The sequence below is a fragment of the Urocitellus parryii genome, chromosome 4 (genome assembly GCF_045843805.1).
Source record: "Urocitellus parryii isolate mUroPar1 chromosome 4, mUroPar1.hap1, whole genome shotgun sequence".
In the NCBI taxonomy this organism is placed as follows: Eukaryota; Metazoa; Chordata; class Mammalia; order Rodentia; family Sciuridae; genus Urocitellus; species Urocitellus parryii.
In genome coordinates this window covers 112,108,215-112,134,524 of record NC_135534.1, presented here as the reverse complement: position 1 = coordinate 112,134,524, position 26,310 = coordinate 112,108,215, and the positions used below count along the sequence as shown (strand labels likewise).

The window sequence follows — 26,310 nt, the reverse complement described above, 5'->3', positions numbered from 1 at the left end:
CTTTGATAGATCTTAAGAGGGTACTTTTCTCTTGTTTCCATATTTATCATGATGGATGCTGGTTTCCTACAAAGTACTCCTTGGGAGTTGGTGGGTGAGAATCGATACAAATATAAATGGTCTAGGGAAGGCAACATCCTCACAATACTAAGTGAGTTTTTGTGAAAGATTTGGAATGATCTTGAGTAAATTCAAATAATCCTATATAGAATTAAGAAAAAAAATAGTTATTTCAATTTCAAATATACAAACAAATCACAGATGAAATGACTGGTAGGGGAACATAAAAACTTCGTAAATGACAACTTTCCACCATCCTAACCACTAACAATTTCAAAACACTTATGAATTCAGTCCTGGAAACCTGACAGAAGTCAATCAAGTATATGTTCTACATGGATCTTTGCACCTTGAACAATTACAACCAGAAAGAGTCTAATTGCTAAAAACTAATAAAGAAATGAAAGCAGAGCTCAATTGGATTACAGATTGTTTTTTCTGAAGGGCAGATTCCCACTTCATGCAGCTGAGAGAATAGAAAACTGTTCAGATTTGAGGTAAAGACTTGATATAAGTGATCAGAATATTTCTCTGAATTTTAGATCTTTCCCAATTATACAGAAGAATCTGTTTTGCTATTTTACCTCTTGTCCCCGAAATGCATTCACTGGAAGCAAATGGCCAGCTTGAATTCATTATCATCATCATAACAATAATGAATTACACTTAAATGGCACCTCTGACGTATAAACCTCGTTTATACAAGGATCTTATCTCAGAATTAATCCTCCCTTATAACTATTTCAGTCAGATCTATGAACAGCATTCTTTCTGGAAAAATACTAACTTCATAAGATCTGATCATATTCCAGACAATATAAAATATCACTCTCTAGGACCTGATAACCCTTTCTTCTCTGGTTTATTAGAAAGTGTCCAATCACCACTTTTCAACAGTTTCCTGGAATCAATTTTATAATACCCCATAATAGGTATGAAAATTGTCAAAAAAAAACCCCAAGCTTCTAAGAATAACTGAGGTACAAAAGAAACTGTATTTCAAAAAGTCACAACAAGACAATGCTAGAAAAAGTCAACCAAACTGACTATACGTAGGATGGATTTTCATATTTAGATATATCTACCTTTTGTTTTTTAAAGTTAGTTTATCAATTTTAAAATTATTACTGAAGAGGGAGACATTTATAGTTTAGTATTCAACCATATAAAGTTGCAAACATATAAAGGCAAATGTTTTAATGGTTTGTTGAGATATTTAAGGGAAAAACATAAAAATAAAACATGCTACACAATGACATTTATCAACAATGAACAACATATTTGATGGTGGTCCCTTAAGACTATCACGTAAGGATTTTATAACCCTCTTTAGTTTGTGTAAATACACTATGATTTTCACACAGTGAAATCAACTAAGGACATATTTCTCTGAAAGTATCCCTGTCATTAACACATGAATGTATATGATCCATGAAAATATAAAACAATATATCATAAGAAAATAAAACTGGGAAAGACCTAAATAAGAGACAGTTGATGGTGGCAAAAAAATAATAAAGCAAAAAAAAAAAAAAAGACTAATGGGGCTATTTTATTAGATGCTGACCAACAAAACTTGAAATTAATGCCAAAATTAAGCAAACACAGGAAGATACACAAACTGAGCATCCAAATTTGTGAACTCTAAAATAAGTAGACACCAAAAAAAGTCATTTTACAACTATAGGCTTAAATATCCTTTTAGGTCTAGTTCTACATTTAGACTCCAATTTTTCACTCTATGTTAAGAAACAATTTTCTCTTTAAGAAAATAATAGTAATACACACACAATAGAAAATTTTTAAAATAAGGAAAACAGAAAAATCGCCTATAATAATACTGTCCAGAAATAATCAACATTAGCCTCTCAAGCCATTTTTAAATCTCAAGCCATTTTTATATAGGAGTTCATTTAAGCACAAAGCATTCTCTGCCATTTCTTTTTATTTTGCTTTACTTTTCTTTATAGCACTTTTTATTTGAAATTATATTCTATAATTATTTGTTTATTATATACTTCCCTACCAGAACAGAAACTCCTTGAAGGCTTATTGTCTTTATTTTACCACTGTAAGTCCTGTTTTTAGAACCATATCTACCAATTATAGACATTCCATAAATATTTGTTGAACAGATACATACATTTTTAAATTGAGATCATATTGTAATCAATCTAAATTAGGTTAGCTGCAGAGTGACTAAAGGGGTCAAGACAGAGTTATTCACAATGCAAAATTTTGTATCCTACTTCTTTCACTTAACTTTACCTCACGTTTTCACTTGTCTTCAGATATTCTTTGAAAACATAATTATCTTTTAGAATGGCTGCATATGGATGCATCACAATTTACTCAAGCATTCCCTACAGTGGGATATTTCAGGTTATTTCCAATATTTTACAGTTCTAAGCTATGCTGAGATATAAGTAAATTTTTTATTTGTATTTTTAAAAACCACATAATGGAAATTAATTTACCTGTTGGGTAGAAAAGCTTTTCCTCATACCATCTGGAAACACTGATGACTTTTTTTTACTCACAGTTTTATGGGATGCCAGCCGGTGACGTACTAGTTTCATGGTTTGACTAAGCTGCCAGGGAATGGAGGAAAAAAGAAAACAAAAACAAGTTAAAGTCTTAATACCAAATACACTAAGTGTTCCAAAAGGAAAACAGGTACCCATTATTAAAAATACATTATTAATAATATAAGAGGATTACTTAAAAAGGAAATTTTGATCTATATAGTATTTTATGATATTATTATCATTATTCTAAAAGACTGAACTTTATAATGTAGGGGCTGTGATTCACATAATTTTTAATCAATATATACATTATATTAAGTGTGAATGCCAAAATCAGAACTTAAATGTCTGAATCAATATACTTAGAAATTGTTGCACAAACACATTCTTAACTCCCTTCTATTCCATCTTTTCAATAAGGAGTTATTTCTTCAACTGGTCTTTGCATGCCTAATTGCTTTCATCATTCCTTGCTAGAAGACTCTATTCCTAGTTGCCCTAAGACTCTTGGTTGTTTCCTATTGATATGAATCCCTTCTGAACACCCAACATTTGAAGACCAAGTTAAAGTATTTTCTCAGACCTCCTTTCCTTAAAGATGCCTTCCAAAATTAACTTAGAACATATCTCAAAAGAATCAATTTGTTTCAACTGCACTAAATAATCTCTGATAAATGACTATTAATATTAAATAGATTGACTTTATTTTCATTCCTTGTCTCTAACAAGTAATTTCAGTATATACCTATTTTGATATCTTTTTCAGAGGAGCACAGCCTATTTACCTCTCTCAAATCTGCAAGGTATGCCCCATTAGGGAAAAGAAACAAATGAACCATGTACCATTTTTTAGGATGAGCGCTGCAACTCATGGTGAACAAGCAAACCTACATATTCTTAGGAACATTTTGGCAAAGTCAAGACCATTTGTAAGCCATTCATTGAAAGATCAATGCTATCTATACTCCCTTGAGGGGAAATTATGGCTAAGACTTAACAAATGTCAGTAACAAATACTTAATGATTTTTAACTAAAAGTGAGCTAAGAAGGAAAAACTCTCATTACTAGCCCAGTTTTTCTAACAATTATATCATCTCTGCTTAGTCCTTGCTTCTAGAAATCCATACTGCTAACCAGAGAAATCATCTTGAAACATTACTCCTTATTTTACCAAGGGCAGGACTTCTAAATTAGATTAGCTGCAGAATGACTAAAGGGGTTAAGACAGAGTTATTCACAATGCAAAAAGAAACATACATGCAGCTGAAGTTATTTAAAAAAAAATACAGGGTCTGGGATTGTAGCTCAGCAATAGAGCACTTGCCTAGCATGTGCAAGGCCTTGGGTTTGATCCTCAGTACCACATAGAAATAAACTGAATAAAAGTATGTGCCCAACCATACCTAAAAAATAAATATTAAAAAAAAATACAAAGCCATGAATTGCCTGCTTCTTTCTCCACCACGTATGGTAGGTTTTATTGTCCCACATTCTGTAAACAGGATTCAAAAGTTCCAATGTAATAAATTTAAAATAGGGCTTCAGAATCTTTATTTCCTATCAAAGTCCTAATCTCCATTAGATTCAGATTGATTACAATTCCTTAAGTAGGATATTTCAACTGGCCAGGCAATAAAAATATACTTTATGCTTTTTCTATTTCTTTTTCCACCATAATTCTTCACCGAACCTCAGTCTTGTAAAGGTCTTTCCAATGACTACTATGAGAACTACAGAAGGATGAACAATGGCCAGCCAAAGAAATTAGGTCTCAAATCTCAATCCCCGGAACCTATATATGTTACTTTGTAGAGGAAAAGGGCCTTTGTAGTTGTGGTTAAGTAAAAGATCTTTAGATGATCCTCATTTATCCAGATATGCATTAAATGCCATCCCAAGTGTCCTTATAAGAGAGTAGTAGAGGGATATTCAATCTACAGCAGAGAAAGCAATACAAAGATTCAGGCAAACACTGATATGATGTGGCCACAAGTAAAGGAATGCCAGCAGAATTAAAGGTGGAAAAGACAAAAGAAACAAATTTTCCCCTAAAGCCTATAGAGGAAGCATGGCCCTATTGATACCTTGACTTTGGTTCACTGAAACTGATTTTCAACTTCTGGCCTCCTGAACTGTAGGAAAATGCATTTCCATCATTTTAAGCCATTACATTTGTGGTGATTTTATTATAGAAGCTACCAGAAATGTAACTAATATAGCAAGAATAAAAATTAATATTAATAAGAATTAATAAAAAGCTATTCCACTCCTTGGCATTTGTCCAAAAGAACTAAAATCAGTATACTATAGTGATACATATTTGTAGCAATGCAATTTACAATAGCCAAGTTACAGAACCAAAAGTGTCCATCAATAAATGAGTGGATAAAGAAAATGTGGTACAATACACCATGGAATTCTGCTCAGCCATAAAGAATATATTATATCAATTTCCAGAATTTGAATAAAGTTGGAGAACATCATGCTCAGTGAAATAAGTCAGATTCAAAGTTTAGGGTCAAAATTCTTCTCTTCTATGTGGAAGCTAAAGAGAAAAAAGAAATTAAAAAAGGGATCTCTCAAAAATAGATTGGAGACTAGTAGAGTAAAGGAAGGGGATTGAGGGAGGAGGGAAGAAAGGAAGAAAAGGGAAGGTACTGGGGAAATAAATTGACCAAATTATGCTATGTATATATGTGAAAATATCATAATCATACCTTTATTTATAATGATAATGTATCAATTTAAAAAAATAAACAAATAGAAGGGAGACCAGTAGAGTACACAAAGGGGATCAGGGGAGAGAGGAGGAAAAGGAAAGGGGAAGTATTAGAAAATGAAATGGAACAAATTATGTGCATGTATGAATGTCACAATGAATCTCACCATTATGTAAAATTATAATGAAACAATAAAGAGATATTACTATAAAATTATGCAAAATTATGTGCTAAATAAAATGAACAAGAAAATAAGTATACCTCTCTCACTGCAAGATGCTAATCATTACATGCTTAAGTGTTTGTGTGGTTTATATATTAATTCATGCAACATATATTTATAAGTGTATGTTTAAAAATACATGTGTATTATGGGCACATGCTATGGGTATATGAACATTCAAAAAATAAAATTTAATTAAGTCTTTTTAATACTAGAACCTCAGACACACTATTCATTCTCTTATAGCCATTGTTATTAACCCACTAAGTCACAAGTTTTCAGTTTTGCAACTATTCCAATGAATCTGACACAAGTACATTAAAACAGACTGGAAGGGGCTGGGGTTGTAGCTCAGTGGTAGAGCATTCACATAGCATGTGTGAGGCCCTAGGTTCCATCTTCAACATCACATAAAAATAAGTAAATAAATAAAGGTATTGTGTCCAACTACAACTAAAAAATATATTTTAAAAAATAGACTGGAAATCCATATCTAGAGCTTATATTGATGTGTGTGTATATACACATAAATATATTTCATATACCTATTTTTCAAACGTGGTAGTCATTCACTTATTACTTTTCTCAAAATAATAGAACTCTAAATTCATAATTTTTATTTCAAAAGTTACCATAAGTGATATATTTGTTGCTCAATTTAAGTTTTTATAGGTATCTCACATCTGTGACAGTGGAATTTAATGGTTTAACAAAGATTAGCACTAAATCTGACCAAAACTTAAAGATTCCCTTATAGAGATAAGTCATTCAAAACTGCATAGAAAATCTAGCAAATCAAAAATCAATATAACTCCAAATAAAACAAAAAGCCATTTACAGAAGGAAAAGTAATCACAGTTTACTACCTAGCTCAACTGTACTGTTTACATAGTCATAACAATGCAAATGTGGAATATCAACCTAAGCAAAATTACTACATAACTATAAAGAGAGGGTGAAGGTGGAAAAGGTGTATGTGTAATAACAAGAGGGGATAGAAAGAGCCAAATCCTCGTGTTTCAGAGACACCAATAAAAATGCCTGAACTGTTTTTAAAAATCAAGAAAGAACACCACAAGCATCTTACTTAGAAATATCAAAGTTAATACCAAATGATACAACAACATTCCCTTTTGAGGAGGGAATGATAAAATGTGAAAGACATTTGTTTTTAAACTGTAAACATTGTACATATCTACTTCTTTTACTTGCTTAAACTATATGCATATATAATTTTAACAAAACATAAAATTTTAAAAAATATTCCTTTACAATTTCCCACAAAAAGCTACCTCTCCATGAACAACATAAGCATGTAGAATCATTTTGGGTTTTCATAATGCATATATAAATGCAATTATTTCAGACCTCAGGAATATTCCAGGGAACACACGCCTGTATTTTCTTCCATCCAGTAGGAAGAATCATTGCCAACAAAACTTGGCTCATACTGACCCTTAAAGACAATACCCCAGATATATTAGATAATTAATCATAGTACCTTCTAAGGAAAACTGTCACCCCCACAAACCCTAACAGAGGGACAGACAGCCTTTGGCAACATTGTCCCTAGATTTTTCTGATTAGATTAACAACAACATCAGTAATGTTAGCAAATAAATACAGGTCTTGAGGCAATGTCTTATACATTTACAACAAAAGGTCTGAACCACTCACAGAAACATAATTTCAACAAGGAGCAAAGGGACTTTTATCTGATAAACAAAAATTTTACTATATAAGCAAATTTCAAGATTTAAATCTTAAAATCTAAAGCAAATAAAATTTTATGTTAAAATTTAAAATATCAGGCAAGTACATAAGATAAAATTTGACAGATAATCTACTATGACTCTTTTCATTGTTCTTATTTTTTCAGTTCTTTTTAATGTTCATGCATTTTCTTAGCCAAATAAGATTTAGAAATGTGGAATTTATGTAACTACATAAACAAAACAATAATACTACACAGGTCATGGGAATAAAGCACAGCTAAGATCTACCCAAAATTGAATTCTATTCAAGTACAATGTAGCTTTTTTGCAAATTATATCATACTGATTTTTAAATGTTCAGACTTTTCAGTGCTGGCACAGTGGTGCATGCCTATAATCCCAGCAGCTTGGGAGGCTGAGGCAGAAGGATTTCAAGTTCAAAGCCAGCCTCAGCAAAAAAAAAAAAAAAAAAAAAGCAAGGTGCTAAGCAACTCAGTGAGACCCTGTCTCTAAATAAAAAATATAAAAATCAGGCTGGGGATGTGGCTCAGTGATTGAGTGCCCCTGAGTTCAATCCCTGTTTAAAAAAAAAAAAAAAAAAAAAAAAAAAAAAGATTTTTTTTTTTACAGTGGTCAAAAATACTAGAGTTAAAACTTACAAAAGCCCTTTATTATAGTCCATAAACCCCCATGCAATGCATCAGTTGCATTAGCTTTCTTTTGTAATTGTCACTAACAATCTACAGGATGGCCAGTAACCTAGATCTAATGCAAAAAAGGCAAACTGGACAATAAAGATACCTTATCAGAGATAATGAACTAGCAAATATTCTGAGAAAAATCAGAGATAGGTCCTGAGCCTAAAAGGCCCTAAATCCTATACTGGAGAAAAGACATGAAAGTAGCCTCAAGTGTGCCAAAATTACAAAGCTGTAATAAGTGAACACCAGTTAATAGAAGAAAAATAAGTTAATAAGAGAAGCACAAGTGTAGAAATAAGATGACCTAGGTTTGCCTATCCTGGTTTGCCTGGAACTGTTCTAATTTTAGCACTGGAAACCCCATGTCCTGGGGAAAACCCTCAATACTGAAAAAAGAAGGAAGGATAGGATCAACTGATTCAAGTTAACAATTAAATACTAGTGTGAAGCTCAAAGATCCCACACTCTTGGGGCCATTGGAACTACCTTAGATCCAGAAAAACTTTCAAGTTATACACTCTTGAAAGGACTAGGGATAGGTATAAAATTTGGATTCTGACTTTATTAACCCCTGGTGCTTAAAATAAACTTCCCCTTGCTTGGTTAGCCTAAATTCTTGCAGCCAAAAGAGTTTAATTGAAAAACTAATTTTTTCAATAGTAGAAGAGAAGAAAATTTAGCTGGTTGTTTCATGTCATTTAAACTTTAACTTCACAGAAAATAATTTTCCCAAGGTATTTTTAAAAAATTGGAAAACTAGCACTGTAATGAGAGAATAAAAATAAAAACAAGAGCATAAAAGGTTCAGTGAGAAACAAATAAAAAGCTGAGTTAACCTTACAAGGAAAGAAACAGTGGTGAACTTAATAGTCTATAAATTTAAAAAATATTATATAGTAAGAATGAAACTGGTAAGTTATTCTTCACTTTCCCACCAAAATGAAGTAATCAAGGGACACCATAGAAACTCAATTTCTAAGGATAGATATCAGTTCTAACAAAAGAAATGGCTGGTTCTATTTTATGTGATGAGCTGAAATTTCTTCCAGTTCTATGACTCTAGCTCCTAATTTTAGGGGCCTAATTGTATCTGATCTTTGAATAAGTAGGTAATACTAAGTATTAAGAGATTCTGGCCAAACCACATCTGAAATAATAAGACTATGTTCAGATTGGGGGGCCAAATTTGAAAAGAACACTAGAAAACTAAGCAGCATTTAGAAAAAAAAATCAAAAGGCTTTAAGAATGTAGAAATCCAAAAGAAGAAAAATGATAACTATAATTAAATACTTGAAGTCCTTTTAGAAAGTATTTTATTTTTTATTATTTGAGAGGGCAAAACTAAGACCAACAAATAAAAGTGATACAAAGGGCTGAGGTTGTAGCTCAGTGGCAGAGTGCTTGATTAGCATATATGAGGCACTGGGTTCAATTCTTAGCATCACATATAAATGAATAAAATACAGGTCCATCAACAACTAAAAAATTTTTTTTTTATTTAAAAAAAGTGATAGGAAATTTTTGACCATTATATTGAAAAAACAGCTATAATAATTCCAAGTCTTCTAAAAATGAAGTGAACATTCTGAAAAAGTAGTAGGATATCCAATAGAAGTGTTTTAGCAGAAATTAGATTGATATATATCACTGATATATATCATTGATATATATAAATACACACACACACGATGATATAAAAGAACTCTTTACAGAGAGAAAAACTGAATCAGATATCTTTTTGGGGGGCAGGGGAATAATAAAGAATGAACCCAGGAACACTTTACCAATTAGCTATATCCCCATCCCTTTTTATTCTTTGAACATACTCTTGATAACCTTTCTGCCTCAGCCTCCCAAGTCACTAGGATTATAGATGTGTGCCACCACACCCAGCCCAATATCTTTTTTTAATATTTAATTAAAAGCTTAAATAACTTTAAACATATGGAAAACTTTAAACAGAAATAAACAGAAGACTATATTACCCAGTATTAATACTATTTATCCATAAACTTCCTTCTCTGGTTCACTCTTATATTATTCTGAAGTATACTTCAGAAGACAAATCAATTTGTCCTTAAATATTTCATATGTCAGATGAACTTTAAAACACTTCCAGGGCTGGGGTTGTGGTTCAGCAGTAGAGCGCTCGCCTCGCACGCACAAGGCCCTGGGTTCGATCCTCAGCACCACATACAAATAATAAATAAATAAATAATAAAGTTTAAAAAAAAAAAAAAAGCCACTTCCAATTCAAGATTCTGCTTCTGTAGTTCCAAGATACTAGGAAACTGGAAAGTCCACTAACATTTAGACAATGAATTATGTTCACCATGTGCTTAATCAGTTCTAGTTAACTAGGGATTTAGAGCCTGACAGTTTTATTGCCTAGCTTCATAGTGACATCTAGTGGATTAAAACTGCAACAAAAAAAGCAAGATTAAAAAGCATCTATTGTTAAATTGTATGGGTAAAAGTTCACATGCCCAAAATAGTTAAGTCACTAAATATTCTTTAGAAAATTCATCTTCTTCCAAGAAAAAAAAATTAAAACAAGGCATAAAAAGTTTTTAAAATTTTGTAATATTCAGTGCTTTTTATAACCTGATTTTTCTTACTCATCTAACTTCATTTTCTGGTTCTTTATAAACTATCAATTAGAAAGCCTTTTTCTTTTCTTCACAAATAAACCAACCACACTGCAGATTCTAAGTCTTTAACTGTTTCTCTCATTTCAAAATTCTCTTATCAATTTAGCTTACCAATTCAAAATATACAACCCCATCCATTAATTTCATAAATTCTTCCCCTATTATTTCCTCAGAATTTAAATATTTCTTAACTCCCATGGCAAAACTTAATTGCCAGATACAGGAAATAGGTCCATAATATTATTTAGTAGACTAGGGACTATTAGCTTTGTATACCTACCTGGAAATATAAGTCCATGGAAGGTTCCATTTCACATTTCATTAGTATCCCCACAATGCTTAATAAGTATAATGCATTCAAATACATGCTGACTAATGTGTTCAATCCATGCTTTAAACAAATGAAGTCCAGAGCCATAAGTACCACAAAAGCAAAGACTGAAGGTGTCTGAGTAAATGTTCTATCCCTGTATTTTATACAGTGCCTGGCTCAATAAATTTTTGCCAAATTGTTCATAATATTAAAAGAGAAAAATGATTATGAAAATTATTACTACAAACCAAACAAAAATTTCGTTTTAGATAAAGGAAATTTAAAAACAAAATTTCAACATTTCATATACCTCTAAAGCTTTTCTATTTATACTAACAGCCCAATCAGATTATGACTAAGTACATTAACTTAGGCAGTAATACAACTTTTATTCTCAGAGTCATTTCCACATCTTTTCTCCTCCTCTCACTATCCTTAGGAAAGTACTTTGTTTTTTTAATATTTATTTTTGAGTTTTAGGTGGACACAATCTTTATTTTTATGGGGTGCTGAGAATTAAACCCAGTGCCTCACGCATGCTAGGCAAGCACGCTACCACTTGAGCCACATCCCCAGTCCCAGGAAAGTACTTTTTTAATAAGATGAAGAACAACTTCCAAAGTAGAGGTGAAGAACATACCAAATGAACAAAAGCTCAGGTACACTAAGGAAGGAGCTGTCTAGGAGTCAAGTATTTGAATACATGAATCTATTCATAATTCTTAATTAGGTATATAAAATGAGTTATTAAATAAAAAGTACATATTTTACAAAAATTCTGGATATGTTTAGGCACTCCTATATTATTACTTTACCTACAACCATAGATCCATTTATTATGATAACAAGATTAAGACAGAAAAGAAAAAACATACAAAGATAAGTACTAAATGAAATACTCTATAGAAGAACTGAATATCTTTGCAACAATGGTAAGAATCACTTCTGTCTGTATGCTACAATGTAATAGTAACTTAAGCAGAATATAATTTCATTATAATTGAGAAAATCTATGTTCTTTGGCCTGAAGCTCTTTCTAATGAATTTTGAATTCTAATACTTGAGCACCTTTCTTTAGATGATTCTAAGTCATACAAAAATAAACTAAAATGTAAATTAGAAAAATACATATAAAAATAAGCATTATTCCACTGATCTCCATTTTTACAAAGGGTAAAAAAGAAAGTGATAAAAAGTAAAGTTGAATATATCCCTATTTCATATTCTATCAATGTCATATTTTTAGTTTAGAGGATGGGGAAAAATCAGATATAAGATAAAACAAGTATGCACTTACAGCTTGGGCTTGTTGTTGGAATAATTCATTCTGATTCTCTCCATCTTTTATTGCACTCCCAAACATCTGGGAAGCAGGTAACCCAGAACTTCCAATTGCAGCATTCAGATTGCTTGGAAAAATACTTGTCCCTTTAGGAGTGAAGTGTGCTGGATCTGAAGATTGCATGGCTATAGAGCCTTCTTTTTCTGCCTACACAAAAGAAAAAGGAGGGATATGAGATGCCACTCCAATCCAGTGTAATCAAATAATGGTTGGGAGAAATTAGCTGGTAAAGGAACTAACTTTTACCAGTTACCTGTTTGTATTAATAACATTTATATTATTTCACTTAATTCTCACACAATCTTGTAAGAGAAGCATCATATCCATATTTTATAGATATTTATTTTATTCGTTTTTATTTTATTTGTTTATTTTTTATGTGGTACCAGGGATCAAACTCAGTGCCTCACACATGATAGGCAAGTGCTCTACCACTGAGCCAAAACTCCGGCCCCATTGACATTGTTTTTAACTATTTAATGAAAGCAAAGAACACATCAGAACACACAGCAATAAAACATGATTTCTCTATATAAAAATCTTGTGTACTCACTAGAAAATCAGATTATATAAAGCATGAAATTAAAAGAAAGTGATACTGTTACTGCCTAATAGTTTATCTTACAGTATACATATTTTGCACTCAAGCATTACTCAGGTTCACTTTTAATTTTTTTTATTAGTTACACATGACAGTTCAATGATCTTGACAATTCATACATTTGAATCAAATGGGGTATAATTTCTTATTTTTCTGATTGTACAGGTTGCAGAATCACATTGGTCATACAGTCACCCATATACATACAGCAATAATAATGTCTATTTTATTCTGCTGCCCTTCCTATCCCCCTTCTCCTCCCCTCCCCTCCCATCCACTTTTTTTTTAATATTTATTTTTTAGTTGTAGTTGGACACAATATCTTTATTTATTTATTTTTATGTGGTGCTGAGGATCGAACTCAGGGCCTCCCACATGCTAGGCGAATGCTCTAACGCTGAGCCACAACCCCAGCCCCCAGGTTCACTTTTGAACTTACTGCTTCAAAAGACTTTTGAAGCTGTTGCTGTTTTTTCAGTCTAATTTGTTGATTGACTCGGTGTTTGACTTGTCTCTGAAAATGTTTCAAAGCTTCTTGTTTTTTTCTTAGTTGTTCCTTTAGTTCTTCTTCAATCATATGTGCTGAAGTCTTCAAAGATAAAAGAATTAATTTGCCTATCAGAAGTTTTGTCCATTAGGGCTGTTGCAAACACAAAGAAGTCAGGATATAATCCTGGAAAAAATAATTCAGTTCTATAACCCAAAATTGCCAGAAGAGTAAGGAAATTATGAGTGTTCAGAGATAATGATCTACATAGTGAATACCAGGTATTTAAACCAAATCATAAACTAAAAATTAGAATTCGTAAGTACTCAAATTTTAATTATTTATTAAACTGAAAATAAAGATGTCCACATTCTTTTTTCCCCACATTTTATTGATTCTTAATGAACCAATTTAAACCCACTCCTGTAATACATTTTCTAAATGGAGTAAATGGTACTGATACACCAGACTGCTCAGATCTCACCAGATATATCCTACTGTAAAACTCCTTCATACTCAGAATTATTCTCCATTTTTAACATAGTATGTTCTTATTTTCATACCCACCTAGTAAAGGGCCTGCTCAATCTTCAAGACCATCTAAAATCCATCCCTAGTACCTCCCATAACACGCTGAGCTCTTATGCTATGGCATCTCTCATTTTACTAATTTTACTGAGTTCAACATTTATGGACTCATCCATCAGATTATGAGCTCTTTAAGGACAGGAAATGCATTTAATATCTACTTGTTTTCCCTACAATATAGTATAGAGCCCTGATTATAAAGGTACTGAATAAATATTTATAAAATGCTTTATCACTCAACAATTCTAAGCAATCTAGAATATTTCATCACATTTGAGTTCCTGATTTGCATTCACCTCCTCTAAGTGCTCTGAACAACCACAGGAACGAAAATAACAGCCATTATCAGTTTTAAGGATCTATTATATGCAAGCACTTTATATTATATCACTCTATCCTCAACACTACCTTCAGTAGTAAGGTAATTCTTTGGTACAAATGAGGACATTGGTGTTCAGAAAGATTAATCTTCAGCAGAAGCCCAAGATTCTATAGCTGGCTACTAGCAGAGCTAGAAGTTTCTGTTACTCTTAAAACTTTTATTAACTATCCTGTATTGCTTTTCTCCTGACTATATGGTCTTCTTTCATAAGGAATTTTCAAATTAAATTAAATCGTCATGATACCTGCTTCCTATTGTTTCTTATACCACAGTGATTTCAATCTGAAGAGTATCTCAAGGGTTGGGGTTATGACTCAGTGGTAGAACTGGCCTGGCATGTGTGAGGCACTGGGTTCAATCCTCAGCACTGCATATAAATAAACCAATATCCATCAACAACTAATAAAATATTTTTTTAAAAAAGAGTATCTCAGTTTATATTATAAGCTCCTATTAAATTCTCAAAAATAAAATGAATTTTAATAAAATTAAGGTTTTCAAGAAACCTATCCCATAAACTATTCTACAACAATATGGTCAACTAGAGTGGAATGTACAATACAAATAGCAAGAAACAACGGAGTAAAATAATTCCAAAACAGAATTATTTACATAATAAAGTCTGAACTGACGCAGATTAGACCAAATCTAGACAAATTTAAGCCTCAATAAATCAAGCCTCCTAGTATTTATGCTCATGTTTAGTATGTTGCCACACCAAATTTGATCCAGCCCTGAACATATGATAGAATGAAGTAGAAGTGTTGGCTTTGTGACTTCCCAAGCAAGGTCATAAAGCAACTTCTACCTGAAGCTCTTGGAGTGCTCGCTCACTCTGGGAGAAACCAGCACCATAAGAATTCTCACTACTCTGAGAGTACCATGCTCGAGGAAACACAAACGGGCCAAATAGGCTTTCTGAAAAAAGAAAGATATACAACCAGCCCCCAGCCATTTTAGTCATCCTGGCCTAAGTGCCAGAATGTGAGCAAGAAAGCCATCTTAGACATTACAGCCTATCAAGCATCATAAGAAGCAGCACCAAAGAATCCAACCAACAACCCAGTCAAGCTGTCCCAGACAAATTAAGCTACCTCTGATGAGGCCCCAGACACTTGAAAAGCAGAGACAAACCATCGCACTGTATTCTGCCTAAATTCCTGACACAATATTTTTGCTTTGTCAATAGATTCTCAGCAAAAGATAACTAGAAAGTATACTACTGTAATAACCATACATGATAATAGGACAGCAGCGTCACTTAATGCTAATTTAATTATTGGGAGGGAATGGAGATCTAAGCTCTAGCATTATTTTTAGGAACCCTGATGACTCCTTAAAATTGGGGGGGGGGGGATGAATAGGAGTTCCTCTTTAGAGTAGACATGATGTTAGTGTAACAAGTTTTACAAGTAACTACTTTCATCTACTCTGAACCAATAGTGCTATTCTGTAAATAAGAGTGGATTCCCAAACTAGACAGGCTAAAGTAATAAAGAGATGTATTAGATACTTGACCAAACTTCCTTCAGCTAAAATTGATTCGAATTTTTTAAATGAGGGAAAGAAGACATGTTTATACATATTCCAGTCTTAAAATTTTGAATTAATATGTAGGAACTTAAGATTCAATTTTTTTTTTCCAATACTGGAGATCAAACCCAGGACCTAACACATACTAGGCAAGCCCTCTACCACTGAACTACATCCCCAGCCCCTCATTTATTTTGTGTTTTATTTTGTTTATTATTATTATTATTATTTGGGGGAGTCCTGAGGATATCCCTGAGCTATATCCCCAGTCCCCCCCCCTTTTTTTTTTAATTTTTTAAGTCAGGGTCTAAGTTGCTGAGGCTATCCTTGGCCTTCTGTCTCCTCCTTTAGTCTCCTGCCTTACATCCTGAATCACTAGGATTGCAGGCATGTGCTGCAGCACCTAGCTCTTTTTTTAATTTTTAAGACAGGGTGTCATCATGTTACCCAGACTGGTCTTGAACTGGCAATCTTTCTGCCTCAGTCTCCCAAATAGCTGGGATTAGAGGTGTGCACTTCCACACCCAGGATAATATTTAACTCTTCTTAAAATACAAAAAGAAGCCAGACACAGCTGCACACAACTATGATCCCAGGAGCTTGGGAGACTGAGGCAGGAGGATCACAAGTTCAAAGCTGGGCTTAACAATTTAGCAAGATCCTATCTCAAAATAAAAAATAAAAAGGGCTGCAGACGTTGCTCAGCAGTTAAGTGCCCCTGGGTTCAATCCCTGGTACAAAAAAAAGAAAAAGGCTAGAAAAGAGCTTGATGGTGTCAAACTTCAGGCAGTTTGATAATGCTGACATGTGACATGACAAAGATGTCATAATCTAAGCCATTAAAAAGCTGTATTAATAACTTAAATAATGAAGGACACTTGCACCAAAACTGATTCTTCTGGGATATTTCTTATGTATCTTTTTTCATCCCCACTTCAACCATCCTTTTTTGAAGCTTTTCCTTTTTATTTCTTAGCACTATAAAAGTTTTGATGGGGACTGGGGTTGTGGTTCAAAGGTAGAGCACTCGCTTAGCATGCATGAGGCACTGGATTCAATCCTCAGCACCACATAAAAATAAAGATATTGTATCCACGTATAACTAAAAAATAAATATTTTAAAAATATTTTTTAAAAGTTTTGATGGTATACTTCATGCTTAAGTTGTTACAATTATAACCTAACCTGTCCCCTGGATCCAATCTCTAACTAATCTTTAAAAAGTTTGAAGCAATTAATTTAACCAAAACACAGATAATGAAATTCATTTGTAAATATTAAACAATAAAGTCAATCCCTTCTCCAAAATGTCCTATAGTCCTCCCCACCACCATTCCCCTAACTTTCCATGTCAATCCATAGAATCAACTCTTAGAATCCTGAACACACCTTGTTTACTTCCATCTCTCCCCATTTCTCTTAGGAGAATCATCCCACTCTCTTCCCAGATTATCCAAAGTCTTTTTAAACTTTCCTGGTTCACATAAACCCAATCATCTCTTAGTACTTAATCATGGACTAGTGAGACTCTTAAAATTTCTTTCAGAAAATACATAGGGTAGAAACAAATCAGTTAATGTATTCATATACATATGAATATTAATTTAGTAAATATACTACCTTGCTTTGTCATTTAACATTTACTTCAAAATGTCTCATTTCTCCTCTAGGATAAAGTGCACATACTTTAGTGAAAAGGGAAAATACTTTTCCACCCATACTTTTCCTGCCCTCCTGCCTCATTACTCTGGTACATGTTCAGTACCCAATCTATTTATACAGAAGATCATTACACATTTTGTGCATTCCATAAATATTTACTGAATGCCTATACTTATTAGGCAATATTTATTTAAGATAAAAGTGAGGTAATGATAAACAAGATTTCTTACCTATAAACAAGGAGCTTATACTCCATCAGGAAAAGTAGATACATAATGATTTACTATAATACAACTTCATATTTACCTTAATAAAATTTTAACAAAAAGCTAAGGCGCACAGTTTGGGGAACCACTATCAAAAACCTTCTTATGGGGGCTGGGGATGTGGCTCAAGCGGTAGCGCGCTCGCCTGGCATGCGTGCGGCCCGGGTTCGGTCCTCAGCACCACATACCAACAAAGATGTTGTGTCTGCTAAAAATAAATAAATAAATTTAAAAAAAAAAAAAAAAAAAAAAACCTTCTTATGGGGCTAGAATTGAAGCTCAGTGGTAGAGCACTTGCCTACTAGCACATGTGAGGTAGTAGGTCCAATCCTCAGCGACGCATAAAAAATAAAAAAATAAAATAAAGGTATTATGTCCATCTACAACTAAAAAACAATTTTTTCAAAAACCTTCTTATAGGGCTGGGGATGTGGCTCAAGCAGTAGCGGGCTCCCCTGGCATGCGTGCAGCCCGGGTTCGATCCTCAGCACCACATACCAACAAAGATGTTGTGTCCACAGAGAACTAAAAAAAATAAATATCAAAAATTCTCTCTCTCCTCTCTCACTCTTTAAAAAAAAAAAAAAAAAACCTTCTTATAAAATTGTCCTCATGCCAATTCATATGAGAACCATCATGTAAACATGGAATGTAAAGTTTGCAAAAGTTTTCCTTCATCTGAAATGCACCTCCTTTCAGGGCTAATAGATCATATTTCCTCACTCATGATCTACTATGTGCAAAAGCAGGAAGGAACAAGAAATAAGGTTCCTGTTCTCAGGGAATTTATAGTTAAAACTGTCTCAAAATCCCAATCAATTAATTTCTTTCTCCTTTTTACTTGAATCTCCATTTTAAAACATAGGTACTGTTTTGCAAGCAATCAAGTTTGTAAAGTAAACTGATACACATCCTGTCCCATGTATTACGACCTGCACAGTAGGTCTACTTAAATAGTATTTTGATTGTACCAACTAAAGCTCCAGCAAGTTTTGGCAAAAAACATACTTGATCTATAATCCTAACGCAAAAATATAATCTATTTACAACAAAACAGAAACAACATCCTCCAACTGTTCGTCTTTAAGCACCAAAAACTAGAAAAGACTAATAAAAACAAAGGGGGAATCGTGTTTGGATCAAACTATCACTCACAGATGCTGGGATTTCCAAACTATTTGGGGAGGCAGGTTCCACCCATACCCCAACTGGGATTACAGCTTGATTCCTCTCAGCCAGCACTGCTAACACGTCCTTGCTCTTCGTGGGGTTTAAAGCCAGGGGTAACTTTGTGGAATTTTGAGATTTCTTGAGGGGAGCCATACGTCCTTGCATATGTGACTTCTGATGAGAAAAAAGAAACGCGTCAAAAGCTCAAACCTCCTAATACATGAGTCACAGATCTCTGGGGAAGAGAGAAGCCCTAGGAAGCAGAAACCTGGCATGGAGCAGAAAACTAGGGATTCTAGAGAAATCTGAAAGAAAAAGAGCCGAAGGAAAAAGACGCAAGGAAAGGTTCTAAAACTGCCTTCTGGAAGAAATGGGGATGAGAGGAAAGAGAAACAAGGTTCGAAAACGGAGAACTTAAGACTGTGCCTAGGGGTAAACACAGCGCGGGGAGTTGGAAGGGCAGAACCTGGGTCTGAGGCAGAGTCCAAATACCGTAATCGGTATCCGGATATGGAGAGAAACGCTGAACCCGCAAGTTCTGGGACAGATAAAAGCCTGCTTCAGAGGACGCGGGAGCCCACTCCAGCCCAGATAGCACTGGTGCAGTACGAGTCCGGAGCTCGGCCGGAGACTCAAACTATGCTGGACACTAAGGAAACCACCTCAAGTAAACCGCCACTTTCGGCGGACGCCCCTCCCCACCGCTCCACAGCCTTGTGCCCGCCCCTTCCGGGCTTCCCGTCACCGCCCGGAGGATGGGGAGGTGTGAGAGGCGGGTTTTCATGTGCCGGTGTCCGTCACTTCCGCTTCCTGTCCTGCTGACAAGCACGACTGATAGATGTGTGGGGTTGCTGGGTAACGCGCGAGATAACGCGCGGACGATCAGTGGACCTAAGACCGTTCCAAAACCTTCAGGAAAGGGCAGCTTTGAGCTGGGTTGGCCACAGTTGCAGCTGAGGAAAGTACAGGAAAAGAATGGAAGGGCCCGGCGGGATTTCCTAGAGAAACAGACTAGTCAACAATAATTCATACTATTATTTTATTATTATTTTATATAATTCATTATGTTTGCTGCTCTGTTTCATACTTCTTGTATTTGAACATCGCAGCCTCATGAGTCGTCTCCCTCTCTGCTCCACACTAATGTAATGGAGTGTAATATATACACTTCATTAACCCTGTGGGACACCCATTCACATTCAAAATATTACATGTTTTTTATATACCACTGCTACTCTCAGCACTGAAGATAAATAGCGAGCAAAACAAGCAAATATCCTTTGTTAGGGGATTTACAATAAAGTGAAGTAACCGAATAAGCATGAAAAGTTAATAAATGTGTCAAATTCTAGAGTGCTTTGGAGTGAAAGGAGACAGGATAGGGAATGTGTTAGGGGAGGATGGGAGATGAAACATTACATAGGATGTCTAGAGAAGGTTTCACTAAGGTGCTTTTGAGTGACGAATTAAATGATATAATAGAACAAACCACTGTGGTATTTAAGGGAGGGTTTTACAGTGTTCCAGGTAAAGGAACAGCAAATACAAATGCCCCAAAGTGGGAGCATTGCCTGGTTGAGGAGCAACACGGAGGTTAGCATGACTGAAGCAGAGTGAAAGGGGAAGAGCTGAGACAAGAGGCAAAATTTGAGGCCTGGGCTAAGGAACATATTAGAACACTATAAGCCACCATAAAGTTCTGAGACAGGGATTCATTTGGAAGGTTTTGAGCAAAGGAATGCCATAATGTGAGTTGCATTAAAAAAATATTCTAGATGCTGTATTGAGAAAAGAAGAGGCATGGATAGAAGAAAAACCAATTAGGAGGCTATGGGCAATAATCCAGAGATTATGAAGTGTTGGATCAGCAAGTAGTAATGAAGATGGTGAGAAGAGGTTGGATTCTGGATATATTTGGGAGGCAAGATTTTCAGGATCTGCTGAATGTGTGGATATGGACTGTGTATTGTGTGCATGTGATAGGACTTAAGGGAAATTCTAGTGGTTTCATCTTAAGCAACCAAAAGGATGGAATACTATTTACTACTGAGATGGTGGAGATGCTAAAGGCTAGGTTTGAGCTGCTTTCTGGTGTGATGTCTTGAGCCGCTTTTCTACACCACAGTCTACTGCCATGATGTTCTGCCTTACTCAAGCCTTGAGGAATGTTGTTGGCTATCTATGGACAGAGACCTCTGAAACCAGTCTGAAGTAGATGTTCACTTGTTGAGCCAGATGTTTCTTCCCAGAGATTCCAGAAAGGAAAAGCAGAGAAGCAGAGTATGAGGTGAAGTGGGAGCAGAGACTAACAGAGAAACCTAGACCATAATTGAACCTCTAGAGAGCAGGAAACAGCCCACTTGTCCTGGTCACACATTTCCTACCTTCTATCTGTCACCCATAGACAATGTTCCAGTTAATAGTTCTGCACACTTTTAAGCTTCACTGGAGAGAATGTTGGAAATTAGGACACCCAGGTGGGATTGGGAATCACAAATTGCCCCTGACCAGGATAGAACTGAACCGAAACTCCTTGTTTATGAATGGGATTCCTTTATATACAGACAACAGGGCTCCTCTGTCACTACTGCAGAAGAAGGGAGAACCCTAATGAGGGAAGAGAGATGATTCTACTGGGAAAAAAAATTGACCAGGAATTATGGCTCTGAAAAGAAAAAGCCAACTAGGAGTTCAAGGAAATTAACAGTACTCATCTCCTGTCAGAGAAAACAATTCCAACAAAGGAATTCTTAGATTGACCAAAGGGTATTGGTAAGTTTAATCAGTACTTTCATTATAAAATAATGGAAAATAAAATAGACCAGAGGATCTTCAAGTGTGGTCCCATAACTGCAGCATAAATATCATCCAGGAACTATTAAAAATGCAAATCACTGAATCAGAAACTGAGATAGGGACCCACCAATCGGTAGTTTAACAAGCTCTACAAGTGTTTCTCATGCAAACTAAAGTTAGAAATCCACTGGTATGAGCACTGGAAGCAAATTAATCACAGCTGTGAATAACACAAACTTTAACATAAACCTTGTTGTGGAACAAATGAAAAATTGAGAAACTATCAATTTAAATATCAGAGGTTGACCATCGTTGAGAAGTAAGGATGTAGCTGGATGTAAAATACTTTCTTAACCTAAATACAAAATGGGAATATGTTGACTCATATTTGTGGTGGTTCATTGTTTTTATTCAGCTTTATTAAGGTATGATTAACCAAAAAACTGTATATTTACAGTGTGCATGTTTTGGTATACATATATATTATGAAATGAGCATGACAATCAAGCTTACATATCACTTCACCTACCATTTATGTGAGTGATGAGAACCCATGAAATCCATTCAGCAAATTTCAAGTACATAATATGTTATTATAACTAGCCAACATGCTAAACATTAGGTCTCCAGAGCCTATTCATCTTGTAACTAAAATTTTCTAGCCATTGACCAACAGCTCCTATTTTCCCCAACCCCATCCTTCTATTTCCTGTTACCATGAGTTCACCTTTCTTAGATTCCACATATAAGTGAGATAACACAATATCTATCTTTCTGTTCCTGGCTTAATTAACTTAGTATAATGTCCTACAGGTTCATCCATGTTGTCTCAAATAGCAGGATTTTTTTTTATAGAATGAAAACCAGACTAAAGTATATGTTTCTTCCCTCATCCCAATTTTTATTTTTATTTTTTTTATGTTTGTTTATTTATTTATTTATTTATTTATTGTATCAGGGATTGAATCCAGGGGCTCTTGACCACTGAGCCACATCCCCAGCCTTTTTTTTATATTTTATTTAGAGACAGGGTCTTGAGGAGTTGCTAAGGGTCTCGCTATGTTGCTGAGACTGGCTCTGAACTCACCATCCTCCTGGCTCAGCCTCCCAAGCCTCCAGGAATACAGGCATGTTCCACAGCACTTGGCCTTCATCCCAACTTTTGATATCTGAAAAAGATAATCTCCAGGTCTAGGCTAGAGCATCACCCCTCACTTGAAGGTAAAAATACCACAAGTAGGCATAGTTACTTGTTAGGAGGGGTCAACTCATAGCCTATAAAGAAGTGTGGCTCTGAACTCCTTTTCAGTGATATATTCCAAAGACTTCACTTAGTGGAATTACATAGTATTTTTTTTCATGTCCAACTAGCTTCCCATTGGCACCTTACCCTTCTTGGCCTAATTTTACTGGATATTCATTGTTAAAACTCAGCATATGCCATCAATTGATATTGTTTTGTCAAAGCATATTCAAACCAATAGTAAAACATAAAATATAATTAACATGAGCAAGTTCTATACCACCTGCTACTTGCCTATGCCAACCCAGCCTTTAACATCATGAGAATCAAAGTCCATTATAAAACAGTCAACACAATGCTCTATAAAAATAAAACATAAAAGTAGACCTAGACACTTCCTGACAGGTTAACAACACATCTAGCCCAGCAAAGGAAGAGAAGTGGCTGAAGCTACCTGGGATATCTGAACTAAAACCACACAGGAAGTCTCAGACTGAGAGCTCACTTACTGTATACCACAAGACCCAGCAGAGAACATTACACTGTGTGAGGCAGGGTCACTCTGACAAGGATCCTCTCTTTCTCTTCCCTTTCATCCAGGGGCCAGGAATGAGGCAAAGTTTAATTTTTAAAAATAACATTAGCTCAAGACTTACCTTTAAATTTTTGGTTTACTTTAAATTTGACTTCCTGAATATGGATTGTCCAGTATGTTTACTCTAACATTTCACATGAGAATGTAATACTGCATTAAAGAGTCTGATGATTTAAAATGTAATGCTTTGCCCCAGAACTTGTTCTGTTTTGTTTAAGGCAGTGGGAGTTTATTTTCTTTAATTTTTGTATTTTTTACAATCTCTCATAGTCACAGAAACTTTAGGTTCTATATTTTTGTGAAGTATTTACTGGTTTTATTTACTGAAAGTGAGAAAGTAACTGACTCTTTTTTTTTTTTACTCTCTTCAAAAATGAGTGCAGGCCAAGGAATGAAATTGACCAAATTATATTGTGTGCATGTATGAATATGTAATAATGAATTTTACTATTATGTATAATTATAATTCAATAATAAAGAGAATTTTAAATAATTTTTTTAAAAGAACTAGGTTTTAGAAGACCAGGAGTTCAGTTGGGACAGAGTAAGTTTTATTTATTCAACCAACTTCCAAGAAACTAGTAAGAGAAAAGTGTCTGGAAGAAAGGTCTGGGCCAAAGTATAAATCTGAGAGTTATTAACCAATAGATTGGATGGAATTATCAATAAGCTGAGTATAGATAAGAAAATAGGTTCTTACGCCTAGTCCAACATTACATAGACCAAGAGGAGAATGCTGAGAGATTGGAAAGGATCAGTCAGTAATCCAAGGAAGAAAACCAGGAGTTTATTGACTTTCAAAACTAAGTGGGGGGGAAAAGATTCCATTAAGGAAGACAGACCATCTGTGTTAAATCCATCTGAAAGGTCAAATAAGATGATGGGATTGACTATTGGATTCACCAATATGGAGGTCATACTCTTTAAAAAGAGTAGTATCTTTGGAGCAATTAGAACAAAAGCCTAATGTGATAGACATAAGAGAGAATGGGAGAAATAATTGAAGACAATGATTTTATACAACTCCTTCAGTGAGGTTTTTTTGTTGTTGTTGTTTGTTTGTTTTTTAGTTGTAGTTGGACACAATACCTTTATTTATTTATTTATTTTTATGTAGTGCTGTGGATTGAACCCAGGGTGAGCACTCAACCACTGAGCCACAATCCCAGCCCCTCAATAAGTTTTATTTAAGAGACAGAATTACACTAAAATTCCATCTCACTCAAAATGGCAATTATCAAGAATACAAAGTAACAATAAATGCTGGGAAGATGTGTGGCAAAAGGTATACTCATATACTGCTGGTGAGACTGAAAATTGGTACAACCATTCTGGAAAACAATATGGAGAGGCCTTAGAAAACTTGGAATGGAACCACCATTTGACCAGTTGTCCCACTCCTTGGTCTGTACCCAAAGGACTTAAAATCAGCATACTACAATGACATAACCACATCAATGTTTACAGCAGTTTAATTCACAATAGCTAAGCTATAGAATCAACCTAGGTGCCTTTCAACATATGAATGGATTTTTTAAAATGTAGTATAATTACACAATGGAATATTACTCAGCCATAAAAAGAATGACTTCATGACTTTTGCCAGTAAACGGATGGATCTGGAGACTATCATGCTGAGTAAAATAAGCCAATCTCCCGAAATATATATATATATATATATATATATATATATATATATATATATATATGAAGTTCTCTCTGATGTATGGTGAATGCTAACATACAACAAGGCAGATGGGAAGATTAGAGATTAAGTGGATTTGACAAAGGGGGAAAGAATGAAAGGGAAGAGGAATGAGAATAGGAAAGACAGAATTAAGTGATCACAACTTTTCTATGTTCATATATGAATACACAACCAGTGAAACTCCATATCATGTACAACCACAAGAATGGGATCCTAATTAGAATAAGTTATACTCCATGTATGAATAATAAGTCAAAATACACTCTACTGTCATGTATATGTCATGACCCTACCTATCCTTTCAGCCAATCATTTCTCTGTCTTTAAGACATGTTCTTTAAGACAGCGTATATTTTTTTGTTGATGAGAATGATCTAGTAGGTCATATAAAACTGATTATGCAGGAGAGAGATGGGAGAATGTTTGCAGTTATGTTATTAAGTACGAAGGAGGAAATGAAATCTAGTGAACAAGTGGAGGCATTGGACTTCAACAGTAGAATGGATGTTTATTATGACAGCAGCAGTGGAGTTAGAATATATACTAATAATTGAACAAATACACCTCCTGGTATTTGTATTATTCCTTCCTACATTGGGCCTGGGTGGATATGTATAGAAAAGAATAGAATGTGATGGCATATCACTTTGAGGGTTAGTCACTTTGAAAGAAGCCATGTATTCCATGAACAGTTCTATAAAGAGAGCCACCTGGCAAGGAATTGAAGTTTCCTGCCAACATCCCTATGAATTCGCTTGGAACTAGATCATCCAGCATAACCTAATCAAATCTTCAGGAACTGTACTCTTGACTAACAACTTGGCTGCAATCTCATAAAAGACTCTAAGTCAGTCCACTCAATTAGAAGGTGTGTGAGATAATACTTATCATTTCAAGATGTTAAATTTGGGGGTGATTTGTTACACAGCAAGACATAAGAATAAAGTTCACCAGCTAATAAAACAGAGGAAGAGATGTTGGAGACTTGAGTAAGGAAGAGAAGGTATAATATAGTTTTCCATAA

At 34.6% G+C, this 26,310-nt stretch overlaps 1 protein-coding gene across 1 annotated transcript in view; it reads right to left on the bottom strand.

Annotated features, from left to right (window-relative positions):
* Ccdc15 (coiled-coil domain containing 15) overlaps positions 1 to 19,646 on the bottom strand; it is a 67,711-nt gene extending 48,065 nt beyond the window's left edge. The window contains exons 1-5 of the mRNA XM_077797778.1: positions 19,411 to 19,646; positions 18,930 to 19,118; positions 13,296 to 13,445; positions 12,211 to 12,402; positions 2,538 to 2,651 (exon numbers count right to left, since the gene is read on the bottom strand). Coding sequence (XP_077653904.1) covers positions 2,538 to 2,651; positions 12,211 to 12,402; positions 13,296 to 13,445; positions 18,930 to 19,109 — 636 coding nt within the window. The 5' untranslated portion in view covers positions 19,110 to 19,118; positions 19,411 to 19,646. The remainder of the gene's footprint in view (positions 1 to 2,537; positions 2,652 to 12,210; positions 12,403 to 13,295; positions 13,446 to 18,929; positions 19,119 to 19,410) is intronic.
* Positions 19,647 to 26,310: the final 6,664 nt, after the last annotated feature.